Source organism: Neurospora tetrasperma (genome assembly GCF_000213175.1).
Source record: "Neurospora tetrasperma FGSC 2508 unplaced genomic scaffold NEUTE1scaffold_2, whole genome shotgun sequence".
Classification (NCBI taxonomy): domain Eukaryota; kingdom Fungi; phylum Ascomycota; class Sordariomycetes; order Sordariales; family Sordariaceae; genus Neurospora; species Neurospora tetrasperma.
In genome coordinates, this window is record NW_009799100.1 from 4756297 (window position 1) to 4780793 (window position 24497).

At 53.3% G+C, this 24497-nt stretch overlaps 8 protein-coding genes across 8 annotated transcripts; 2 read left to right on the forward strand and 6 right to left on the reverse strand.

Moving 5' to 3' along the window:
* Positions 1-1092: 1092 nt before the first annotated feature.
* Positions 1093-4175, reverse strand: NEUTE1DRAFT_129072 (glycogen phosphorylase; the record flags this gene model as incomplete). Its single annotated transcript, XM_009851681.1, has 4 exons — positions 1093-1723; positions 1778-1850; positions 1902-3915; positions 3987-4175. The coding sequence occupies 4 exons, from the start codon at positions 4150-4152 to the stop codon at positions 1313-1315; spliced, it is 2664 nt and encodes an 887-aa protein (XP_009849983.1).
* A 2942-nt stretch (positions 4176-7117) lies between these two features.
* On the reverse strand, positions 7118-8062 carry NEUTE1DRAFT_39740 (uncharacterized protein; the record flags this gene model as incomplete). Its single annotated transcript, XM_009850513.1, has 3 exons — positions 7118-7416; positions 7680-7737; positions 7991-8062. 3 exons carry the CDS (start codon positions 8060-8062, stop codon positions 7118-7120), a joined length of 429 nt encoding a protein of 142 aa, XP_009848815.1.
* Positions 8063-9018: 956 nt separating this feature from the next.
* On the reverse strand, positions 9019-12889 carry NEUTE1DRAFT_129073 (uncharacterized protein; the record flags this gene model as incomplete). The annotated part of the gene is made up of 1 exon (XM_009851682.1): positions 9019-12889. The coding sequence occupies one exon, from the start codon at positions 12814-12816 to the stop codon at positions 9019-9021; it is 3798 nt and encodes a 1265-aa protein (XP_009849984.1).
* A 1115-nt stretch (positions 12890-14004) lies between these two features.
* NEUTE1DRAFT_80193 (uncharacterized protein) lies at positions 14005-16116 on the forward strand (the record flags this gene model as incomplete). The annotated part of the gene is made up of 4 exons (XM_009851683.1): positions 14005-14189; positions 14264-14403; positions 14485-15477; positions 15560-16116. 4 exons carry the CDS (start codon positions 14005-14007, stop codon positions 16066-16068), a joined length of 1827 nt encoding a protein of 608 aa, XP_009849985.1.
* Positions 16117-16255: 139 nt separating this feature from the next.
* On the reverse strand, positions 16256-17143 carry NEUTE1DRAFT_136820 (uncharacterized protein; the record flags this gene model as incomplete). Its single annotated transcript, XM_009851684.1, has 4 exons — positions 16256-16273; positions 16328-16624; positions 16705-16775; positions 16858-17143. 4 exons carry the CDS (start codon positions 17141-17143, stop codon positions 16256-16258), a joined length of 672 nt encoding a protein of 223 aa, XP_009849986.1.
* A 252-nt stretch (positions 17144-17395) lies between these two features.
* On the reverse strand, positions 17396-19588 carry NEUTE1DRAFT_61516 (uncharacterized protein; the record flags this gene model as incomplete). Its single annotated transcript, XM_009851685.1, has 2 exons — positions 17396-17551; positions 17930-19588. Coding segments are annotated over 2 exons (1815 nt in total), but the record flags the coding sequence as incomplete, so codon positions are not given.
* A 947-nt stretch (positions 19589-20535) lies between these two features.
* Positions 20536-21464, forward strand: NEUTE1DRAFT_61517 (uncharacterized protein; the record flags this gene model as incomplete). Its single annotated transcript, XM_009851686.1, has 1 exon — positions 20536-21464. One exon carries the CDS (start codon positions 20542-20544, stop codon positions 21292-21294), a length of 753 nt encoding a protein of 250 aa, XP_009849988.1.
* A 351-nt stretch (positions 21465-21815) lies between these two features.
* On the reverse strand, positions 21816-23532 carry NEUTE1DRAFT_129076 (uncharacterized protein; the record flags this gene model as incomplete). The annotated part of the gene is made up of 1 exon (XM_009851687.1): positions 21816-23532. One exon carries the CDS (start codon positions 23503-23505, stop codon positions 21886-21888), a length of 1620 nt encoding a protein of 539 aa, XP_009849989.1.
* Positions 23533-24497: the final 965 nt, after the last annotated feature.

The following is a 24497-nucleotide window of genomic DNA, read 5'->3' on the forward strand; positions in this document are numbered from 1 at the left end:
TTGGTTTGGCCCCAAAAAAAAAAAATCTTTTTAAAATTTAATCAGGCGTTCCAATCAATCAGTTCGCCCGTCCCCCTTTTTTTTTTTTTTCTTTTTTTTATTTTTTTTTTTTTTTTTTTTTTTCCAATGATCCAAGTAAGTGAGGTAGGTTAAACAGATAAGGGAGGTAAATTAAAAAAAAAAAAAAATTGAGGAAAGGAAAAATTAAATTTGAAGCGAGATGAGTGAGAGGAATAAAAGTAAGGGATGACGAAACTGAACAAACGTGAGAAACGATCGTTCGATTGGAGGACGTTGCTTATGAAACAGAACCAGCCAGCCCGCCAGCCAGCCTCCTTAGGTAGGGAAACAAAATTTATGTTAGAGGAGAAAGTCAGTTCTGAGAAGCATGGAAAAAGAGGAGGGTTAAATAGAAGGATGCAAGAAAACCTGATGACAATATGACCACTACACTGTACCATTGGAGTCAAGAAGAGGCAATAAAATAACAAACACTCAATAAATCCATCTGAAGTGGAGCTCGTTGGAGATGAATATTAGCAGCAGAATCATCATAAACAGGAAATAATTCGCCTTGTCCGAAATTTGGAGCACCAAGCACATGGTGATTTACCACTGCTGCTTTGTTCTATTTAAATCAGGGCGTGTTTGGCAAACCAGTAAATAGCTTCAGTAAACGTCTTGGCAGTTGAGAAGTACAAATGGTTGAGAAAAGTGGTCAAGGCGCATTTACGAAAGGTGTTTCCCCTCCTCTCGAGAAGTTAAATGCAATCCAGTAAATTAGGCCCGCCAAGAAAACTCTCCACCAATTACAAAGCGTGCATCAGGAGTAGTGGAGTAAACCGTCTGCCAAGCCATTTACTGAGCCAACGAAAGCCTAGGAAACGTGAGAAATTGTTAGAGGATACACCAAGGGGAGAGACTTTTGAAAGGAATTAACCCAGATTCCTACAAGTACCGCACACGGACCACGACCGCCCAGATTTACGGATTCCTATTTACTGGATCATTTACTGGTTTGCCGAACACGCCCTCACTGTCATGCCGCCCTTGTAAAGTGCGTTCTTGAAAATGGAGGTGATTCAGGGAAATGTAAAAAAAAGAAAAGGTCAAGAATTTCTTATTTCAAAAGAAAGCCATCACTCATAGGATCATGTGAATCGTAACGGCGTAATCAAGAAGCTAAGTCATCAACCCCATGTCCCCTCATTCCCCTTTCCAACCAACAAACGATTAATCAAGAATACTGTAGGTATCCAGCTACCCCCGTTTCATCTTCCTTCTCCCATTCCCCAGTTGGTGTTTCCGCCCCTTATTGGTCCTTGACAGCCAAAGGCTCGATATTCCAGATGCCCTCTGCATACTCATTGATGCAGCGATCCGAGCTGAAGAAGCCCATCCTCGCTACGCTCTCAATGCTCTTGGTGATCCAGCCCTCCTGGTCGCGGTAGGCCTTGTCGACGAGCTCCTGCGTCTCAATATAGCTGTGGAAGTCATCTGAAACGAGATAGAAATCGCCGTGGTCGCGGACGGCAGAGATCATGCCCATAAAGTCGTTGGGCTCGCCGAAGGTGCCCTTCTCGATGGCCTCAAACACCTTGACGAGGTCGGGGTCGACCGTGTACGAGCCGTAAGTATGGTTGTGGCGGATGTCCTCGACGTCTTCAGCGAGGTTACCAAAGAGGAAGATGTTTTGCTCGCCGATTTCGCGGGTGATTTCGATCTGGAGAGGGTTAGCGAGAAAAAATATGGCATAGAAGATAGGGTTATTGCTTACGTTGGCACCATCGCATGTTCCGATGATGAGACCACCGTTAAGGACGAACTTCATGTTACTGGTACCAGAGGCCCTGTTCAAGGTTAGCTTCTAACTTTCACAACCCTCACAACGGAAAACTTACTCGGTACCGGCAGTCGAGATATGCTCGCTGAGATCCGAAGCGGGAATGATCATTTCGGCCTTGCTAACGTTGTAATCCTCGAGGAAGATGACCTTGAGCAGATCACCAATATCCTTGTCGTTGTTGACAACGGCTCCAACAGCGTTGATCAAGTGAATAATCTGCTTGGCCATCCAGTAGCCGGGGGCAGCCTTGCCACCAAAGATGGAAACTCTAGGTTGGAATTTCTTCCTCTCCTCAGGCGAGAGAGACTTGAGGGTAAGATAGCGGTGGATGACGCCAAAGATGTTCATCTGTTGGCGCTTGTACTCGTGGATACGCTTGACCTGGACGTCAAACAGGGCAGAGGGGTTGACATCGACACCGGTAGTCTTCTTGATGTGCTTGGCCAGGCGGACCTTGTTGGCGTACTTGATCTCAGCCCACTCCTTGCGGAACGCCTTGTCATCCTTGTAGTGCTCGATCTTGGCCAGCTCCGTCAGATCCTTGAGGAAGTTCTGGCTACCCGTCTTGCTGGAGATGAGCTCGGAGAGGCGAGGATTGGCCTGGTGGAGCCATCTGCGGGGAGTGATACCGTTGGTGACGTTGGTGAACTTGTCAGGGCCAAAGACCTCGACGAAGTCCTTAAAGATGGTGGTCTTGATGAGATCAGAGTGCAGCTCAGCAACACCGTTGACCTTGTGAGAACCAACAATAGCCAAGTGAGCCATGCGGACCATCTTGGGCTGAGACTCCTCGATGATGGAGACGCGGGCAAGCATCTCGCGATCTTTGGGGAACTTGCGCTCGACGCTCTGGAGGAAGAAGAGGTTGATGTCGTAGATAAGCTGGAGGTGGCGGGGCAGGAGATGCTGGAACAAGGGGACGGACCACTTCTCGAGAGCCTCGGGCAGGACGGTGTGGTTGGTGTAACCGAAAGTGTTAGTGACGATGTTCCAGGCTTCCTCCCAGTCAAGGCCCTCAAGATCAACAAGGATACGCTGGAGTTCGACAACAGCCAGAGTCGGGTGGGTGTCGTTCAGCTGAATGGCCACCTGGTCGGGGAACTCCTTCCATGCGCGCCTCGACTTTTTGAAACGGCGGACAATGTCGTAGAGGGAAGCGGCAACCCAGAAGTATTGCTGCTTTAGACGAAGCTCCTTTCCGCGATCGAGGTTGTCGTTGGGGTAGAGCACAGCGCTGATGGTCTCGGCACGCTGCTGGTCAGCGACCGAGTTCTCGTAGTCGCCGCTATTGAACTTTTGGAAGTCGAACTCTCCGCTGGCAGCCTTGCTGGACCACAGTCTCAGGTTGTTGGTCGAAGGAGTGGCATAACCGGGAATGGGGACATCATAAGCAACGGCCTTGACGATCTCGCCGCCCTCCCAGGTAGCGATGGTCTTGCCGTTGTCATCAGTGCGCTTGGTGACATGGCCGTAGAACTGAATATCAACGGTGACATCGTGACGCGGAAACTCCCAAGGGTTGAAGTCGAGCCAGTAGTCTGGCACCTCGACCTGGTAGCCGTCGATAATCTCCTGCTTGAAGATACCGTAGCGGTACCTGAGGCCGTAACCCCAGGCCGAGTAGTTGAGGGAAGCCAGACTGTCGAGGAAGCAGGCAGCGAGACGACCAAGGCCACCGTTTCCGAGAGCAGCATCGTGCTCCTGTTCGATGACATCCTCGATTCTGAAGCCAAGTTCGGCCAGACCAGCCTTGGCCACGTCCTTCTGACCAATGTTGAGCATGGCGTTGTCGAGGGCACGGCCCATGAGGAACTCTAGGGAGAGATAGTAGACACGCTTGCTGTCGGCGAAGGTCTGGCGCTGCTGGGTGCGGTTCCACTCGAGAATAAGACGGTCACGGAAGGCCAGACTGCAGGCAGAGTAGGCAGCCTGTTCGTCGCAGTTGTACATGCTACGGGCAAGGGTGGTCTCGACATGGCGGACAACCTCGGTTTCGAAGCCGTCCTTGTCCTTGAAGCCGCTGGTCTGGTGGGCGAGCCAAGCCTTGCGCTGGGGCTCGGGGATGGAGGCTGAGTGGTTGGAAAGATGATGTTAGTGTTTGTACCAGGAGGTAGTGTTGGTGTCAAGGGATCAACCATACCTTCAACATTCTTGATCTCTCCAGGACCGAAGCCGGTGAGGGTTCTCTTGTGTTTAGGACGGGAGACGCCGGCGGGAGCAACACCTCCTTGAATATCGACGAGAGGAGCGCCAACGGATGGCCTCCTCTCTCTAAGGGGAACACGCTGTGTGGTGTTGGAGGCCATTGTAGGAGATGGATGGGGAGTTGCTGGATAGTGGTACAGTAGGATCAGAACGTCAGGAAGCGTTCATAGATGGGGAAGAAGAGAGGAGGGGGACCCAATCCCTTGGGGATACAACAACAGATATAGCTTGGGGAACCATCGGATGACATGCCATGACATTCAAAACGTATGATATGATCCTATTCCTAGGTGGTCTCTGGTCCGAGGTTTCATTGGGCTGACAATGGATTGGAGGACGGATGGAATCATGGGGTTGGCAACAGACGAGCAAGTGGGGCAGCACCACGTACCTTGATGGGCTAGATGCTCTTAGCGGCTTCCAAGTCAATCGACCCCGCGCGAAGCTACTGGAGCTCCCCGTAGCTCTGTTGGCTAGCCAGTGGAATGCTGCACCGTGACTGGTGCAGAGCTGCTGGGGGGAGGGTACGCGGGTTGTGTGAGTTTAGGTCTACCTTAGTATCGAGATCTTTCGATTGCTCGTTCAAAAATAGAGGCAAGTGGGGCAGACCGAGTGAGGGATGGATGTTGTTACGAAAAGCGGTGATAAAAGTAAAGAGAACAAGTGGAAGTACCTAGATAGAAACTAAAATGATGAGGGCGGATTATCCAGAAACCAACAAAAGTGGGAAGGACAGAGAGTTAGGTATGTCTGAGAGGATATGTGATATGAAGGCACTTATAAGACGGAGCCAGACTCACTCGAGGCTAGGAACGGGAAGGGATCCCGAAGCTCTCGTCAAGAGAGGGGAAGTGCCAGATTGAGCAGCACTTGCTTCCTCTTGATTGGTACCTCTACCCACCCTCACTCACGACGGAGCAGTCCGACCAAGCTCGACGCTGTGATCTGTCAGTGTCTTTATCCAAGAGTATAGATAGTAATATCGTCAAGCTCAATGGAATGGGTGGTGAGGATGGACCATTGATGATGAGAGCTGCCCCTCTTCTCCTGCTGCAGCTGTCGTCAGTCTTGCCCTACCCGGCAAACCTTTCTCATTGCTCTCTCCCTTTCCATCACTGGTGTTAATTAACCCCCATTGGTCCCTCCAACTTTCTTCTCTTTCATTCTTTGCATTCCATTCTTTCTCTCCGCAGATGACACGCCTAAAGTCGGCCTGGTACGTCAAGCTTTCACGGACGTATTAGAGCCGAACCCGTTCCTGCTTCCGAGTTAGGTAGCGCTGGGAACTGGAGCCCAACCGTGATACCAACCTTTGGTGCTTTTTGTTCAATGAGAACACCTCCAAACTGAAGCCAACGAGATGTCTTGAAATTGGGGTAGCATATGTCCATCGGGATGGTTACTGCCCAAACACTTGGACAGTGCAGCCTGTCATGAACTGCACAGCAGTGTCTCACTCAAACGTTGTGATGGTGATTCGAGGTGTTCCTTCCCTCGGAGTCGTTCTCTAAAGTCAAGGTTCAGCTCACCCCTGCTAGCGCCTTCCCCGGGCCCCGATGCTTACCCACTTTTCACAACTGATAGTGGGGCCCACGCCCACCAAAAGGAGGGGTTCCTTGTCCAATTATGTAGCTGCTTGCTCCAATGACTGACATCATCGCCTTTGCAGTCTCCCGTGTGAAACTTCACCTCCTTCTCCCAATTGAACACCAGTCTGCCACTCCTTACTGACTTCGGCAAATCATTCAACTGGCCCGAAACAGCGCAATCTCAACTACAATCCCGATAACGACATTGCGAAGAGCACGCCATTGCCGATGATCCGAAGGGAATCTACGCGTCGGAAAGACATGACGGATCCCATGGCATCCTCTTCTCTGCTCCCAACCTCCCGCTACTTCGACTATATCCGGCCACGACCCCGACTCCGATTTTGCGACTTGTTCGGGTGATAATCATCGGCCCTCCGTCGAGCGCTCTCCACGTGGCTTCACGGTCACCTGGTGTCCTGGAAGCCCACTAAGCTCCTTCGACGTGGTTTCGATATGTCGATTCGAGCCTAGATGACTTCGCCGGAGCGCCTCCCCGGTTCACAGCCTACCACCCATAGGCGACTACGGTTTAGGCATCAAGTCAACTTCAGCTGTATAACTCCAAGCGCCAACCAGCGTCGTGGACGACATGTCGTGATTCCACGGCTCTGCCGTCCCTGAGGGCAAGCCAGTGTAATCCGACAACTCGTCAAGGTTCCATTCAACGACCAGCACGAATTCGAGTGGGGGTCGCATTGTGAGAAGATCAAGATCCGACATCATCAACCTCTTATGTCTTCCCCAAGGTCATCGGTTCAACATCACGCCTGTGACTGGCCGTATTCACTCTACGCAATGAACTACTACTCATACATTGACAGAGTTCTCCGCCGCATCTGCTCATCCAACCTCATCTTGTCTCTCCAAGACATTGTTGACTTTTGTCTTTCTCTGGCCATTGGATTAGGTTATTGTCACCTTTTTTGCACTTTCATTTCTCCCTTATCACCTCGCTCTTCACCCTTTGTTGTTTTCTGGACTTTCAAGGGGTAACCAAGTGGAAGGTTCACAGCCGCCTTCATTTAGCAAAGTGGGCTTTACTGTGGCTCACCTTTTATTTTCCCTCAGAATTTAGGAAAACCCTCAGGAGCGGAAGCAGAGGAACGGCCTATATGACTTGGTCCCGGCAGAATCTAGTTGAATTGTTACAAAGGAGACTCAGGGTACTCTTCCCGAAGGCTCATCATGGGACTTACAGAGGATGACTTATGGATGTCCAGTACGCTACCGTACGGCCATGGTCACAAGTGTAAGCTCTTGAAACCACGACCCTTTTCATATTCATACATCCACCTCACTCCTTGATTGGCACACCCATCTTCTCACAAGCCCTCGCAAACTCTCATCACATATTGCCTCACTTCGTTATCAACAGCCCTCTTAGTTGTTGTTGCACCCATTGGGGCGGTTAGACAAGCATTGTGTGGTGTAGGTGCTGCCGAGCAAGGGGTCACGAGACTTACCAGATACCCATTCAGCACTTGCGCGGCGTCTCTTGAGGCTCGCCGCCGCGCCATGACCAAGGTGGACGTACCACGCACGCGACAAGTTGTTGGCCCAGCTGGCACACATAGCGAGGGCTATTCGGAAAGTTGTTGCGAGTGGCAAGCAAGCCATCGATCAGAGTCTTGCAGGATGAAGCAGCTGCCTGGGTTTCACTGAAGCACTTCATCTCGTTGGAACCGCAGCGGCGAGAGAATGAGGGCGTCTCCAAGAGAGTAGTCAAGTCGACAGTGCCGGCGGTGTCGGCATCACCGTACCTGGAGAGTTCACCTGTCCGAGCCGCTTCAAGGGTCCATCTGTCACTTGTCCGCCTCTTGGTCGATCTATATGGAAGTATGGATCCAAGTAATGGAGCATCGACCAAGTGCCATATTCAACAGGCCTCAATTGGCCGAGTGAACAGTACGTAAGTTGCTAAACCCTTTCTTAGGTGTTATGGAGGGGCATGATGATGTGGTGCTGGTCTTCCTTTTCTCCCTCTCTTACCTACCTACCCAGGCTCACTTGCCGTTGTGACATGCCGTGGAACTAACATGCCCACTGGTGTCTTCTAGGTAGGTCCGTTTTTTCATCGTCTGTCTTCCCAGGTTCCTTTTCGTGACCATTGCACATCGGCATTCTGCATGTTCCAGAATTGCGATCATAAGCCCTCCACACGTCGCCGACTTCCAACAACAAGATCAAGGGCGTGTGGCTCAGTTGGTAGAGCGTTCGCTTAGCATGTTTCTGAGCATGCGAAAGGTCCTGGGTTCGATTCCCAGCTCGTCCAATTCTCGATCATCTTCATTCTCCACTTTGTCGGGCGTGTGGCTCAGTTGGTAGAGCGTTCGCTTAGCATACTCACCTGTATGCGAAAGGTCCTGGGTTCGATTCCCAGCTCGTCCAAATTTGGAATGATGAGGTGATTCGAGATCATTTTTTTTGCTTCCGTTTCTTGTTCTTCCTTATTGTATCTTCTCTTTTTTTATGTTCGCCGTAAGACGGCCGCCACATAACGAGCCCGGAACGCTCAGCAAGCAGGGCGAGGACGGCCAATCCGCAATCCAAAGCACTGCTAGGTAGCCGCCGGATTGATTGACCGGCGCGCGCCGTTCCCCAAAACACGCGCATATACACCTTCGAGCTGCCGCCGGGAAAACCTGAGTTGGGTCTTGGAATCTGCCAGCACATCTAGGTCGACTTTCACACTGCGAGACAAAATGCTCGTCCTGATCTACCTTCGACGGGGCGGTCATGCTTTTGCCTCAGCATAACCCTATCAGCGAAGCCTGCCGCAACCGCCGAGAAGCAGAGATACCACCCCAAGAAAAGCCAACCGTCAACCTCTCCCAACTCACCCACCTCTCCGAACGTTACCCCATCAGCAAATGTCATCTTCAAGTTTACCATCGAATCCCACTTCTCTCCCCGCGTCCAGCTATGTGACGCCCTCTCCGACCTGCTCGACGGCATGCTACCCAGAGAGGGGGTCGAGATCCGCGGCCCAACAGGCAACATCGTGCACCAGGACACCTCGGGTCTCGGGTTATTTTTTGTCACCTTAGGGCGAGGTGACGATAGAGGACATTACTAGTGGTAAAAACAACGGTAAGTACTTTATCTTCGTAATTTTGTCTCGCGGCCGAAGACTGATGCACCTCGAAGAACAAGTGACGTGCGGCCCTAACATGCATCTGCACCGGTTGTTTTATGAGCGCACAATTCTCTCTCGCAATTCATCTTGACCCAATTGCTAGTCGAACTGGTGCAACCCAACGAGTATTTTATTCCTTCCACTAGAGGCATAGCGAAGTCTTTTACAGAATACTTAATTTTGCAAAGGCCAGGGGTTAAATTAAGCCAGCACACTCAGCCAAACACGCAACTGCTGCTTTACAACTTATCTTGCTCGACAAACTCAGCCTGAGCCGCCGCATCCGGCTGGTCTCCAAAATCAGCCTGAGCCGCAGCACCCAACGGCTCCCCAAACGCATCATCCGGATTATCCCCAACACAGTGATGGCACCAGAAATGATTCCCCGGGTCGTGCGCCTTCTTCACGCCCAGCAACTGTTCGTACGCCTTCTCGCCCCAGTACCTCGCCGTCCAGTTATGCATCACATACGAGCTCTCGGAGAAGTAGCTGTTAGGCCCAAGCTTGTACACCGTGTCATTTGACTGCTGCGTCGTCAAGGTGCGCGCATTCCACAGCATGAGCGCCGAGCGGAAGCCCGGCGAGATGGCCGTGTCGCCAGGCTGTGTGCTCCCCAGGTTGCCCGTCAGCGACGTGTAGAGGTAGTGGAAGCCGCAGCGATAGCCCGACACATCCGGCGACGTCTTGTCAGGATTCTTCAGGGACTTGACGCAGATGTCCAGCACGTCCATCATGGTCGAGGTGAACTTTGTCTTCAAGGCCTGCCGCGAGACAAGGACCGAGTTCTGAGAGCCTGTGGCCACATCCGAGGGCGGGTGCTGCGCCGGCAGCGGGTTCACGGGGACAAGTGTAAACTTGTCGGCGGGCATGGAGACGAGGTAATCATAGGCTGACTTGTAGTTGTCCTCCCACACGGTGTCCGTCTGCAGCACGTCCTTGAGGCCGTCGCGGAACCGAATGTAGTCCCGCTCTGCCTGACCGCCGGCGTAGAAGTACTCAAATTTGAATTCCCAAGTGACGGAACAAAGGTTGCGCTTCTCATTGTACAGGGTGGTGTTAATAAAGAAGCCGGGCTGCGTGCTGACCTTTTGGTTGAGGCTCAGCTGCCACGCGGTGAAGCGAGTCCACATGCCGCGCAGCCACTGGTAGCCAAACTTGCTCGAGTCGTCTGGGCAAAAGGTGCCAGTCTGGGACATGTACACGCGGCTGAGGCCTCCGTCGGGCACGGGGTGGGCGCGGATTGTCATGGAAAGAACGACGCCCCAAACGCTACCGCCGCCGCCGCGCATGGCCCAGAAGAGCTGCGGATTGCGGTTGCGACTGGCGATCTTCTTGTGGACAACGGGCTGGCCGTAGGTGTTGCGACCGACCTGCAGAACTTCAATCTCAAGCACGTTATCGACGCCGAGGCCCATGGACGGCGCAAAGGGCCCGTGACCGCCCCCGAGATGGAAGCCGACCATGCCGACGGTGGAGCACCAGCCCGATGAAATAACACGGGAGTAGTCTTTCGAGAAGGCGTGCATCTCGGCGAAGGTGGAGCCGGCACCAAAGCGGAATGCTCCAGCAGGGGCCAAGGTCGAATCCTCGTGCCAGGTAGGCATAAAGGTCTTGTCCTTGAGCAGGATTGTGCGGATGAGGATGCCGCCCGTCGGGCACGAGTTGCGGCTGTTGTACTCGTGGCCGGTGCCGGCAGTGGCGATACACAGGCGGTGCCGCGCGGCAAAGTTGAGGGCTGCGACCACATGGCGTTCGTTGAGCGGGAAGACAACGATGAAAGGGTTCCAGTTGCGGTACTCGTTTTGGTGCACCGCCGCCTTGCACATGTCTGATGCGGTGTTATACACGGCAGGGGGGTCGGCCTGATTGAAACATGGGCGCTGCATCTCGGCGATGTCCTCGTAGTAGTATAGCGCCTTGAGGCCCTGGGGCGCGTTACCGAGGCCGTAGAAGGACTGGTTATCAATGGAGCCCATTGGTACCGGCGCCGGCTGCGGGTCCGGGTAGCTGTGCCACCGGAGGCCGAGCCGGGGCACTGTGGGGTCCAGCTCCTGTTCCAGCTTGCGGATGGCCGTCTTGGTGGGCCAGCAGCCGGAGTCTTCGGGCGTGCACCAGTCATGGTCGTCTTTGAGTGTTGCGCGCGTATTGTCAAACAGCGAGGGCAGGGCATCGACGGATGCGGCTTCCACCGACTCGGCCGGGTCGCACGAGCCGGCACCACAGAAGTCGTTCTCAGCGCCGCACGAGTAGCGACAATGGGCGCTGCACGGGTTGCACCGACCCATGGCCCATTTCGTATTCTGCGTATCTTCCTCGTTGTCTCCTGCCGATCCGCAGTCGAGCACGGCGTACGAGTATACCGGCTGGTATTGGAACTGGAAGCGACAGGTGGTGATAGTGCCGCTGGCGCTGGCAAGGAGCACCAGGCTGGGGTCCTCATCCGAGTGCGAGACTGAGTAGCGCTGCACGGCGCGGCTGGGGTAGTTTGGCCACCGCAGCGACGCCTGGCCGTCGGAAGTAAAGTTCCATTGTGCAAGGCCCTCTTCGTAGTCGCTATCTACCTGCAGTGAGCGCCACGAGCCCAGCAGCGCGGGGGGTGCTCCGGCAATGCCAGGTTGGAAGTGGCTCACAGGGCTGGGCTTGGACTCGGACTCGAACCCGGACTCGGGCTCAGTCTTGGTCTCGGTCTTGGGCTCAGAGGCCGAGATAGAATCCGGAGAAAAGGAACAGCCCGCCGCCGACGCCTTACAGCGGAACATAAGAAAGTTGCCGCACCCTTTTGTGTCCATGGCGGCGTAGAAGCTCGCCGGCGCCGGCTCCCCGGTGTGGTTGCATGCCAAAAAGGCCGCCTCGAGCCCGCCAATATCCGGCAACCGCTGCACCAGGCAGTCCTCCAGATGGTCGCCGCCGCATCGCAGGACAAGCTCCTTGGGGCCGCGCCGCTCGTAGGTGCACGTCCGGGGGTATGGGCTGTCAGTGGTGACGGTCAGGACGTTGTCAGTAAAGGTCTGCGCGAACTCGAACTTGCCGGACCCGCCCTCCTCGGCGCCAAACGAGCGCCAGGTGCCCTCCCAGGGGGAGCTGTTTTCACTGCTCATAAAGGCCGGCATGGCAAATTCCAGCAGCGGGAAGCTTGCAGTTGCATTGCTGTTACTGCTGCTGTCCCTCTTCTCCCGCGGCGCATTGCTCGAGTTCAGCATCACGGTGCTTTCCAGCTGAGCCGGCGGGCATGTGTCCCAGAAATCACCGCACTCAAAGCACTGGTCAATGCAGTCGCCTGACATGCGCGGCACGCTCGCCACATCGGTGCCTGTCCAGCCCACCGTTGCCAGATACGCGCACTGCACGCAGCGGGTGCTAATGAGCGGTTCTACGTCGTCCAGCTTCACTTTTTCCAGCAGCTGGTTGCGCAGCGTCGGGCTTTCATTGAACTCGTTGGCGATTACAAACGCGGTGCGGAAATAGTCCTCCTGCGGCAGCCGGAACGCGGTGCCGTCAGCGCCGGGGATTACTGCGCAGGTGCCGTGCTTCATCCACTCGGACAGGATGAAGCATTGCATCGTGTTGTTGAACTTTGCGTTGGTCGGCCAGAAGTAGTTGAGCAGGCCATCAAAGGTCGTGAGGATTGTCTCGTTGAAGTCCTCGCCGTTCAGACAGCCGTAGGGCTGGTTCTTTCCGCCAGTGCCGTCAACCGACCCAGGCCACAGACCGTGCAGCGTCCATCTGGCCGAGCCCGGTGCGAAGTTGTTGTTCTGCAGCGACAGCGTGTAGGCGTCGACGGGCACACGCCCGGCCGGCTGGTGCCCCGAGTTGCATAGTGAGTACGGCGGCGGCTTCTGCTGCAGCGCGCCGTGCTTGTCCAGGCTGGTGCAGCCGCGGTTCCACTTGAGGTTGCACGTATTGGCCTGGTAGTTGAGCGCGTTGAATTGCCTCAGTGGGATCGGGTTAGAGGAGCAGGCGTCTGACTTGCCGGAGCACCAGGCGGTCGCTGGGCAGACCAGAGCCAGCACCAACGCAAGTTGGGCGTGCCAGGTCATGTCTGCTTGACGTTGCAAACTGGTTTATGGTGTTTGTTTGTTTGTTTGTTGTATCGCTGCTTCTGGATTTTTGGTCTTCTAATGCTGTCTGAGATGAGAGCTTGAGGACGGACATACTGACTCTTTATATCTAAGACAGATATACTCGCTTCATGTTGGTGACTCGCCCCATCACAACCTCTATCCTGCTCAGCCATTGTGATATTTCCACAAAGAGTCCATCTTCTCTGCCTAGAGCTCCAAGATGACGTTAGCTGCTGCGGGCCGAGCCCAAAACTGTCAGAAGCGGCAGACTCGTGCAAGATGATGCTCAGTGGCAAGCTGAAACAGGGGTCCAACACCAAATCATTGAAGAGCAGAAGTTCAGGCAGGTCGAGGCATCGTCATGTCAGGACGGCACGGTTCGTTAGCGTCAGTCGAGAACGTGGTCTATACTGCAGCGATCAATATCACATACGGTAGTCCAGCCACCCCCTTTCGATCGAAAAATGCGGCCAAGGACGGAACTGAATACAGTAAGCACCTGCCAAGACCGGGGTAAGAACTTTAATTGAACCTTGCAACTCGGTCAGCCTTCATCACGTCTTTCAGTTCGCCACGAATATCTTGACCTTACTGAAAACAGTGGTCAGCAGCTATCAATTACGCATTTCGGTATCTAGAACGCACTATTTAAACCACCGAGATCCTTCAGCTCGCCATGAATATCTGAGTCATACCGAAAACAGTAGTCAGCCCTGCGTGACAAGTGATCGCTTATACATATCAACAATTGTGCCAGTGAGACTTTTTGCACAAGCCATTCCTCATCACGCGTGTCAGCTTTCAATAGTACGGGCAGTCCGGTCTCGAATGCAAACTAACGAGGTCGTCAGTTTGAGCTCGCCACGAATATCTCAACCATGCTGAAAACAGTAGCCCACCTGTCGATACTTTCGCGTCTCTATTGCAGACTAAGGGAGAAAGAGAATGTCGGCAACGTTCTTGTGTATCACCTTATGCCGTTCCAACATGCATGTGGTCTACCTATCCTTTCTGCTCACAAAGGTGCTACATGCCATGAAAACATAAATAGGGCGCTCCAGACCAGTTGACAACGAACGACAAATAAACCGATGATATCAAACCGAACCAAGCCTTTCGCTTCCCTTCTTCAATATACGCCCACGTGTGATCCCTACTTTCATCATGAACACCGAAAGCCTCCCAGACTACCTGACCATCCCAGGGAAAACGATCCCTAGCTTTCACTGCCGCGTTGGAAAAAATCACAATGATCGTCAGCCTCAGAGAGCCAACATTTACGGCTACCCTGTGCCTAGCGTGCAGGCACCTACTTCTACGTCGGTTATGGCCCTTGACTACTTCGCGAGGTATGAAGCAATAATGGTGCTTGGATTTGTTCAATATTGAATTCCAGTTCTGACCTTGATTTCTACCTACTTAGTGACCAAACCTGGGGGAATATCCTGGCCCATGGAGACTTTGATTACATCGTCATTGGTTCGGGCTTCACTGCTCTCGCATTCATTCAGAAGGCACTCGATCTCGACCCGTGTGCCAAGATTCTTTGCTTGGAGCGTGGAGGTAAGTAGAGTACTTTCCCATTGGCGGTTCCCCTTATACCCTTATACATGTGCCGTCGTCTCATGCTTTGGTATGTCACAGGCTTTTGGCTCCCTTCCCACTTCCAAAACCTGCCAATTCCTTTCAAGATGGTTCTGGGCGGGCCTTCTGAGACATTCCCCTGGACCCTCTCGCGCAAGACCTTTGAGACCAAGGAGCTCAAGTTCTGCCACGGGTCTTGCCCATTTTTCGGTGGCCGATCGACATTCTGGTCCGCCTGGAGCCCGAGGCCCAGTCTAGACCTCATGCGCGACTTTCCCGAGTCCATGAAGGAGACTGCTTCACACGAGCAATTCTGGAAAGAGGCCAAGGAACTCTTGAATGTCACACCGGCAGCTCAGATCAACGATGGCGTCTTTGGAAGCCTTCAGACTGCCATTGATCGCATTCTCGAACGCTCGGTTTGCAAGATTCCCACTGCCGACTATGCTGAGTCGGCCCCCCTTGCTGTTGGACGACGCAGCCCAACTTCTCGTCTGCGATTCAACAAGTTTTCTGTCCCCGGCCCTCTTCTCGGCATCTTGGAACGACAGAGGCAGCTGGCCAAAACCAACCAGGGAGCGCCTTTGGAAATCATGGTTGAGTGTGCGGCAAAAAGCATGGCTAAAGGCGACGACGATGATTTTGTCCGTGTTATCGAAACTAGCAAGGGCACTTTGTCGTGGACTGGGAACAAGACCAGGATCATCCTCTGCGCTGGAGCCATTCCCAACGCCACCATGTTGCTGAACTCTCTTGAGAGCTGCCGTGACACCGTCGGCAAGAGGCTTACCGGCCACTTTGTGACACACATCTCAGCAAGATGCCCCGTGAAGAACATCAAGGGCTGGAAGAAGGAAGACACGCTCCAGATGGCTGCTGCATACGTGGCTGGCAGAGATCCCAAGAGCGGCCTACAGTATCACGTCTCGGTCACGGCGCTGAATAGCCCTAACCCGAAAGACGATGCAGAGGACGCGGCTCGCGAGTGTCCAGACTATGCTGCTGCTGCGACGCTTGATCAGCTTATAGGTTCTGAGGACTACGTTGTGTTTGGTATGAAGAAGAAGCCGCCGCCCCTATGCAAAAGAGAAGAGGATTATAAGAAGGCTAACCTAGCACTGTTTTACCTACCTAGTCTGCTCCGCTCTTGGCGAGTTCAGCGAGAAGAACCCCAAGAATCACGTCACTCTCAACAAAGGCACCGACCCGACTTGCAACGTCACCCTACAATACACCTTGACCGACGACGATTATGCCTGCTGGGACGTGATGGACACGGCCACCTACGACACCATCAAAGAAATGGCGGGCGGCGATGATGAGGAGCACGAGTCGAGCATCGAATGGTGGGACGAGACAAGTCATGGCTGGAGCAAGACGAAGCCAGCAGTCGACACCATTCGCATTCCTGGGGTCGTTCACGAATCCAGCACTTGTTTCATGGGATCCAAGGAAATGGGTGGTTCCGTGGATGAGCTTTATCGTCCTCATGGGATTGAGAATGTCCACGTCACGGGGGCTGCCCTTTTCCCAACGGCGGGTAGTTGGAATCCCACCATGACCATGTGTGGATATGCTCAGGACTTGGCGAGCAAGCTGCATGAATTGAAGCTGAGGCAAAATTGTGAGGAAAGACTTGTCTGATAATAGTACGTACCTAGGTAGTTAGATCAGCAATCGGATCAAGATGATGAAAATAGTGTTACCCAGAGATATGTATACCGTACTGGAAACCTGTGCCCTTCAACATTGGATGTTAGGTCCAGGATTAAATGCAAAAATCACATTGGCTCAGATTAAAACTTCCAATGTTGGTTTGACATCCAATTCTTTATGGCCTATAAGCAAACTAACATAGGTAGGTAGTCTTCCGAGTACCTAATTTAACCAACGGAAGAATGACGGACTGCGGGAGGAGTGCTCGCAAATACCTCTCCATCGCTTCGGGATTGGTGATTCCGAGATCTGCCCCGAGGACATCCAGATAGAAAGCACTGTGCATCTCCTCTACTACGGCGGCGGTGGTGCGGCTTTCGACTTCCTCCAGTTGCTTCTGTGTCTTTGCCTCCTCGCCTTTCATGAGGTCCTTGAAGCGTTGACAATCCAGAAGTCGGCACGCAACTGTAAAGATTCTCTTGACCGCTTCCACCCGAGCGTCTTTGATTGTCTTGGTGACTGTAGTGGAGGTCTGGTCTTGGTCCTAACGGAAAATACGCGTTAGATTTCTGTATTATGAACTCTGAAGGTAGGTAGGGAAGAGGTAGATAGATAGGTACGCACTATAATCTCCACATCTCTCCCTTCAGCCAAGAACTTAGAAACTGTGGTGAGTTTCTTAGTCCAGCGAGCCACTAAAGAAGCACAGAAAGTAGGTTATCCTTTGTTACCTAGCTGCTCCTCGATCCAACAGTTATTTTAGGGTCAATTTCTTACGTGCTTCCAAAGCAGTGCAAAGCTCGGTGACAGTCTGAGTGAGGAACACATAACTGTATTGCCCGTTGCCCTTCCATTGGTTTTCATTTTGGAGAAACCGTTCACATTCCAGGTACGCGGCGTACCACTTGTTCCACTCGGTCTGGCAATCAGCCACTTTTCCGGCCAACGTTTCCCACCACTTTTCGGTGTTGGAATTCGGTAAGGAGTTGAGAGATTCAATGAGAGAATCGAATAATCCATCCTCGATAGACTCGATAACGTTCAAGAGCTCGTGATATGACATGTTGGCGGCTTTGAGACGATTCGTGCTTTTGTGTCTGTTAATGATGGGGAAATTTTGAGGGATTTGGAAGAATATGTGCGAAATGACAGACAGGTGGATAGATGATGTCGAGCGAGTGAACAAAACTCTCATGCTTTGCAAGGGGGCTCAGTGCCTCTTATACTTTCAAGTTCGTCCAGATCATCACTGCTCGCAAGACATGTAGACTGACAGCCTTCGCTGTAGTCATTCTTCCGTCCGTTTCGTCGATTCTTGGATTTTGAGCGTTTCTGTTGGATCGGTGTCCAACGACCCGTAACGGAAAATAGTCATGGGCGGTTGGCCTTGAGTGGATTGCAGCCAACTACACCGGAAATTCTCCAACCAACGGTTGAAGTTTTTACACTTTGAACATGAGAACTCGAGAGTCTGTGAACTTGAGAAGAGTTGAGGGCCATCTACTAATGCCAAATAGGCAAGGTAGAGGTATTCAGGGAGAAGCTGACAAACTACAAGTCACGCAGTCTGCGGAAGAAGTCAGTTGGTAACGGCATGGCTGGCACTTGCCAAGCCAACCGGCTCAGGCTCCAGGGAAGGACAAACAAGGGAGGCCATCTTCAAGTGCTCACCAACACGAAATACTCAAGGACAAAGCAAGCAAACAGTACGAGCAAGCAATCACACATACCTGGCGTAGCTACTACCTACCGTCTCATTGTGTATAGGTACCTAGACCTACCTCTCATGACAGTACGTAACCTTGGCGAACTCTATGTTCCTCGGCCCTTACAAGACCTATCTACGTACGGCACCTTCATCAGGCCTGGGCTCAGCTTGTTCTTTCGACGCAAAGTACCTCATAAGCACATCAAAAACATCAATCGCGCCGGTACGGCCGGCCCATTGAAGCGGTGTCAGTTCCCAGTCCTCGTACGCCTGCAAATGACGATCCTCAGCCCACCTGGTCAACTGGGGAACAAGCTCAGCCATCCGATGCCCCCAGGCACCTGACAGAATCGATGTGAAGATGGGAGAGCAGTATCGAAGTACACTTGCTTCTGTGTCGACGGGCGTGCCTCTTGCAATTAGTTCCTCCGCGAACGCTCCTACCCCGGTCCTCTCTTCTTCAGTGGCATCAACGTCGCGGACGGTAGCGAGAGCATGCAACGGAGTCCATCCTTCTTCCGTCATCACCTGGGCGCTTGCACCACGCTCGAGCAAGAGACGGGCTACCGCGAGCCGCGCAGCTGTCTGTCCTTTGTTGTAGCTTTTGGCGGGGGTCAGCACACAGAGCAAGGGCGTCCACTTGTTGGCATTTGCTTGGTCGGCATCTAGACCTTGGTCGAGCAGATACTCAACAGTCTCTCCGTTTCCAGCAGCGGCAGCATAGTGTAACAGCGACTCCCCGAACTGGTTGAGCTGGCGCACGGCGCTGGAGCTATCGACGCAGTATCCCAGACATGTTCGAAGCACATTAGGTGTCCCGGTGTCGGCAAGCAGGTGGAGAGGCGCGACCTTTTCGTTGTCAGGGGCGTCGGGCAATGCGCCATGTTGGAGAAGGGTCTGGAGGGCCTCTAGGTAGTCCCGGTTCTGTCTGCCTTGGGGGCTAGGATTGAAGTTTGCGGCGACTCTGTGAAGGACCGTTTGGCCGTAGCCGTTCTTTGCGTTGGGATCTGCACCCCTTTCGAGGAACAATTTTAGAAGTTCGATCTGGGTGAAGGATTCGTGGATGGGCAAGGCTTTCTGATTTTTGAACGGCCGGTTGACGTCTGCGCCGGCACTAAGAAGTCGACGCACAACGCGGATCTGGTGGTCCCGGTTGAGAGGTTCTCCGTTACGCGTCTGCACGGGTATCCCATTTGCGTGGTCGCGGCCGTGGATGGCGACTGCGGCTTCTAGGGCACACTGGATGTCGACACTTTGATAGTGGAACTTGGCTAGCAACAAGGCGACCACGTCGTCATGCCACACGGCAGCCGCTTGGAAAAGGCTTGTTTGTCTCTCAAGACTGGACCAGCCGTCGTAGAGGTCGAGGAAGTCGGCGACCAGATGCGCGTGTCCGTTATAGGCAGCAAGCACGAGACAGCTCGGCATGGCTTCGGACGGCTGTCTCGGGCTAGGGTAGTGGAATCGGCCCTGGGGACCAACCACGTTCCACAGGAGGTGAGCAATGTCGCGGTGGCCATACTCGGCGGCGATTTGGAGAGGTGAGTAGCCTGAATCACAAGCTTGACGAAGATGAGTCGGATCAACACCGGCGTCAAGCATCATGCGCACGGCGGCTTCTTGTCCTCGGCAGACAGCCTCGCAAAAGACGTCGGCCATGGCGCCCTGCAGATCCGACATGGCCAAGTCGGCGTTGGCACCAGACGCGGTCTCGTTCCTCCAGATCTGCAACATGGCTTCAATGGACTCCAAATCGCCGTGTTTTGAGTAGTGGCGGTATGCGTCGAAAAAGGAAACCATGATTGCTGAAGTTGATGTACGGGAATTGGATGGATGCTAAGAGGTAAGGTAAGGTAAGGGGGACGAGGAGTGGCTTACACGGCACTTACACTAACAAAAACCCTGCCAGACTTGGAGCGAGTTAGATAGCGCCTACTGGAGGCGGAGTTCCATATCGTGAGCAACTGTAATTACATAAGATATAGCTCCACTTTCAACTGCATACCCTCTTCGGCTCTTCCTCTCTTCACCCACACCACGCGTGGATTGCACACTCCGTCCACCTCTCATCTTACATCGGCATTCGAAATGGGCTACGTTGTTGGGCTTGGGGAAGGTGAATTGTGCGCCTTGGACTTGGGATTTCTTTCGTTTCTTTTTTTTTTTTGACCTGACCTATTTTCTTGGATTCTGCCTCCCCTCAACCCTCTCGATCCAGACTCCTTGGCCACGAAGACAACCAAGGAAGGTGTCGGTCGGGAAGCTCGACTCGGCGAGTTGCATTCCGCTGGACCGTCAGGACGTTTGAGCTCGGGAACATAAACATGGTGGTTGGCTTCCGTTACAACACACTGTCGGCGCAGCCGTCAATACCTTCGTTTGTAAACGAGTCGATTGGCCGAGAGAGCTCTATGCCAGAGGCCCACTGGCCCAAAGCTGCAAAACTGTTGCCAAAACAGGGTGATGGCAGCCTTGAGAGCGACAAGCCAACCATAGCTCTAGACTAAGGATCAGCTCAAAGTATGCTTGAGGCCCGACGTGTACTTGTCTGCCTTGACTTAAATAGATGATGTGGCCCTACCCATTTCGATTTCAACACCATGCATTCGAGCCTGAAGAAAGGTTTGGCAACAAAATTGCCCTTCGCACATAAAAAGACAGGCAAACCCCATATCAATTTGCGTTCTGGGACAGCAGAGAACTCCCTTCGACATATCAAGATACCGGCAAAGCGCACCCTTCCCAAGTCAAGCATGGCGACCCCAACCTTGATCTCATCCCTTCCAGACCTCCAGGCCTTCCTCTCTTTGATCCCTCCGTCCAGCACGTTATATCTGGACCTTGAAGGCAGAAATCTCAGCCGTCACGGAACCTTGACGCTCTTGACAATTCTCGTCCTTCCCACGCGGGCAACAAGCATTGTCGATGTCCAAACCCTCGGCGACTCTGCTTTCACCACTCCCAGCCCAGACGGAAAGACCCTGAAAGCCATTCTCGAGGATCCCCATACCTCCAAATGCCTCTGGGACGTCCGCAACGACGCGGACGCCCTCTGGGCGCACCACAAGATCCGTCTCGCGGGCGTCACAGACATCCAGCTGCTCGAAAACGGATCCCGCCCCGGCGGCAAGACGTACCTCTTCGGGCTCGACAGGTGTATCGAGAGGGACCTCTCGCTGAGATGGGAAGAGAAGCAGCCCTGGGCCAGAACCAAGCAGGAGGTGCGGGCTCTGATGAACATGCCCAACAGCGACATCTTCTCCCGCCGCCCTCTGGACGCCAAGACGCTGCAGTATTGCGTCAACGATGTCGTTTACCTGCCTGCGCTTCACAAGCTCTACACCAAGCGTATCAACAAGTCTAGTGGATGGCTGGCAAAAGCAATGGTTGAGAGCGCGCGTCGCGTGACCGAAGCTTGTGGCCCTGGGTACGTGCCTCAATCTGAGGATAAGAAGTTCGGACCTTGGCGCTCGAGGGTGGACCCGGACTACGACTTCTGGTTCTGATAATGGAGGAACGGCTTGAGGAGATGGAAGAGGACGAATTGTTTTTGGCTATAGAGGCCAGATAAAGCTCGGTCGGGGAATCAAGGCAAGAGATAGCGTACCTAGATGTAGTTTTGTCCGAGGCAGGATGGCCCAAGTTGGATTTAGCAATATCATATCATGAAGCTTACGGCCCTTTTTCCGTTTGACCGAGCCTGTAGACGCATGATCTTGTTTTCGAGACGCAAACTTGCCACACTTTCCTTCCGAGAGCAATGTCTACCCCCAATGGTGAACGAGTGTACTAGGCGTACCTAATGGCGTCGGGGAAGCCGTAGTTGTCTCGGCACGCGCTGATGACTTTTGAGACTGCGTCGACGATTGAGATGATGCTGGAGGCTCGCTGAGGACTTCCAGGCCTGACATGTTTGGTGAAAGTCTGAAGAGGAACAAACGACACAAAATTGATAAATCGGTTGTCAGGTGTGTGAGAAGCGGGCCTAGCTGTTGAGTGAGTCGCATGTTGGGAAATGAGGGGTGGTTCAGTAATCCCTTTATAAGTAGAGGTACCTCTCTATCCAAGTACAACAAGTCCTTTTAGCCTATCACGTGCTACAAAAACCATAATCCCTTGGAAATCTCAAACTCAAACCCGTCTTCTCCCTCGGACGCATCCAAAGCATACTCCTCCGGCTCATCCCAATACTCGCTATCCAACTCTCTCTCCCTCAACCACCCCTCCAACACCTCGACCTTCTCCTCTATCTCGTGATAGCGTATGCGACTGCCTGACAACATCCGTGCAAACATCAGCGGCGTTCTTCCTTCGTCGTCCCGCAACATCTTGGCGCCCCGCTCCAACAGGAGCTTGACCATATCCACATCTCCGCGACAAACGGCAGTATGCAGCACATAGTTTTGCAGCCAGACCCTCTTCATTCGATTCTCCGGGCTCGGCCCTCGAATGTAGTTGGCTGTATTGAGTACCTCGCGCAGGTTTCCTCCTCCTCCTCCTCCTCCTCCTTGATTGTCAGCGTCATCGAGCAACCAGGCTAGGAGCTCTTTATTCCCCTTTTTCTGCACCGCGGGAAGTAAGATCTTGAGTCGGTCGAGTTTTGTGAGGGCGTCTCTGAGTGATGGTGGTGGCGTCGTAGGCGTGGACAACGCAAGAGTATACCGTATAGCTTTCACCACCAACCCTACCTCGCGCGGCCTGGATTTCGACGGCCGCAACGGGTCAGTCCCCTGTCCCTCCACCAGACTCACCAGGGTCTGTACCTTGCCCTCTTGCGTGTCCAGGTATCCCACCTCCTTGAATGCATCCAAGAGAGTCTTGAGCGGCTGTATCTCGTGGCCCGTGCCGAGCAGGTTCCAGGCCCACAGGCGCGGCGCACGCCACCGCGTGCGAATCAGCACCGCTTCGACGTCGTGCGGCGGCGGGCGCTCGCTACCCAAATTCAAGGGCATCCAGTTGCGGTACCAGGGTATGGTCGACTTTTCTTTGGGTCTCGTGCTGTTATTGTTGTTGCTGGTCTCAGGCGGTGGTGGCGGTGGTCCCCCCGAAGAAGCCAGCATCTTTACTAGCTCAAAAAATTGCTTCGTCGCCGAGCTACTTAACGTGCCATGCATGGACCAGGCCGTTCTATCCGTCATACTGAGAAAGAACTCCCTCAGAACGGCCGAGTCCGGGCCAGGGTGCAGCGGAGACAAGTGTGGTGGAAGTTCCGACGCCAACGAGGCGAAACTGGCCGCCAGATCACCCTTGCCCGTGGGATCCGCGTCAATAGCGTTCAGCGCGGCAACAAAGTCCTCACTCAACTTATAGTCCAAGTGCGAGGGTACCGTTTGCGGACCCAGCGCCAGCTTGAGCAAGGATATAAAGGAAGGAAGAAAACTTTGGCGGCTGGACTCGCAAAGGTCGAAGACAAAGTAGATGCGCGGCGGCGAGACAAAGGGCAGATCGGAGGTGAGGTCGCGCCAGTGGAATTCGACGCCGAGGGTATCGTTGACGTCGGGGGAGAAGGTGCGGGTTTTGTCGAAGCCGTCGAGGAGGACGAGGACTTTGGACGAGGAGGAATTGTCCTGTTCTTTAAAGGTCAGAACGTATGATGCCTTTTCATGGCTGCGGCTCTCGAGCAGGTCTGGAGTGCCGACGTAAAAGCAAAAGTGTGGTTGGCAGCTCAGTGCATCGCGGGTTTGCGGCACCACATCGAAAGTGGAAGGACAACCCATTTTGCCGGCTTCAAAAGTGAAAGAAGGCAAACGTGGCAACCGAGAGAGTTAAGATTCCCGAGACTGTTTGTTTGGTTTGCGTTAAAGTGGTTGATGGTGACCATGTGGTAGAGTCGTGAGCATTCGCCCGCACATGACTTTATATTCCACACCATGGGAGACCTCCTCACTGCCACATCATTTGCCTTGGCATGTGAAAATGCCGAGTACCTCTAGGCAGCAGTGTCGTCTTCGTTGGTTGTTGTAAGGTTGCAGCAAAGCCACCTTAGACTTTCACCAAACACAAAACCAGCCTAGTTTGTTGGTTAGTTTGGTACAAAAACAAGCCTTTCTCCACCCAAAAGGGAAAGGCATTGGGGCTTCAAGTGGATGGACGGGAAGATTGTGGTCGGGCAAGTAGTTGGGCTGACCGAGGGACTCGATGATTTGCGGTAGGGGCGGCTTTGGATGAAAGATGCTAGGAAGTACGCCTTGCAGTCCGCCTGAGACTACCATTCAACAGTATACTCCTCGTCCTCGAACCATGACATGGGCTCGGACGGGTTTAATGCTATGCTTGATGCCACCAAGGGCTCGGTAAACACAGGAGCATTGAGATTTGAGTCGACGCACGCTACAAACCTTTGGCTCTGGGGACCGCCATACTTCTCAATTCCCCCTGGGAGGCGGAAGTAGACGTTAAATACAGGTAACAACGAAAGAAAACCTGGGGACCGCCATGACGAAGGTACCCGAATGTTTAGGGTGATCACGCAAAGGAACTGGCCAGGATAGTGACTTGGTTCATGACCTGAATGATGGAAGGCAAGAAGGGAAGTGGCCAGGGTGAAGATGACGGTCAATTGAATCCTATGCTATTACCTGCCAACACATTACGGCCCTTCCGGGCCTTGTTCTTTACTCCTCTTCGGCCCCTTAAATGAGATACCTTGAGTGACCGCCTGCTGCCGGCAGTGTTTTTTGGCCGAGTCATCCAGACCTCTGGAGAAAGC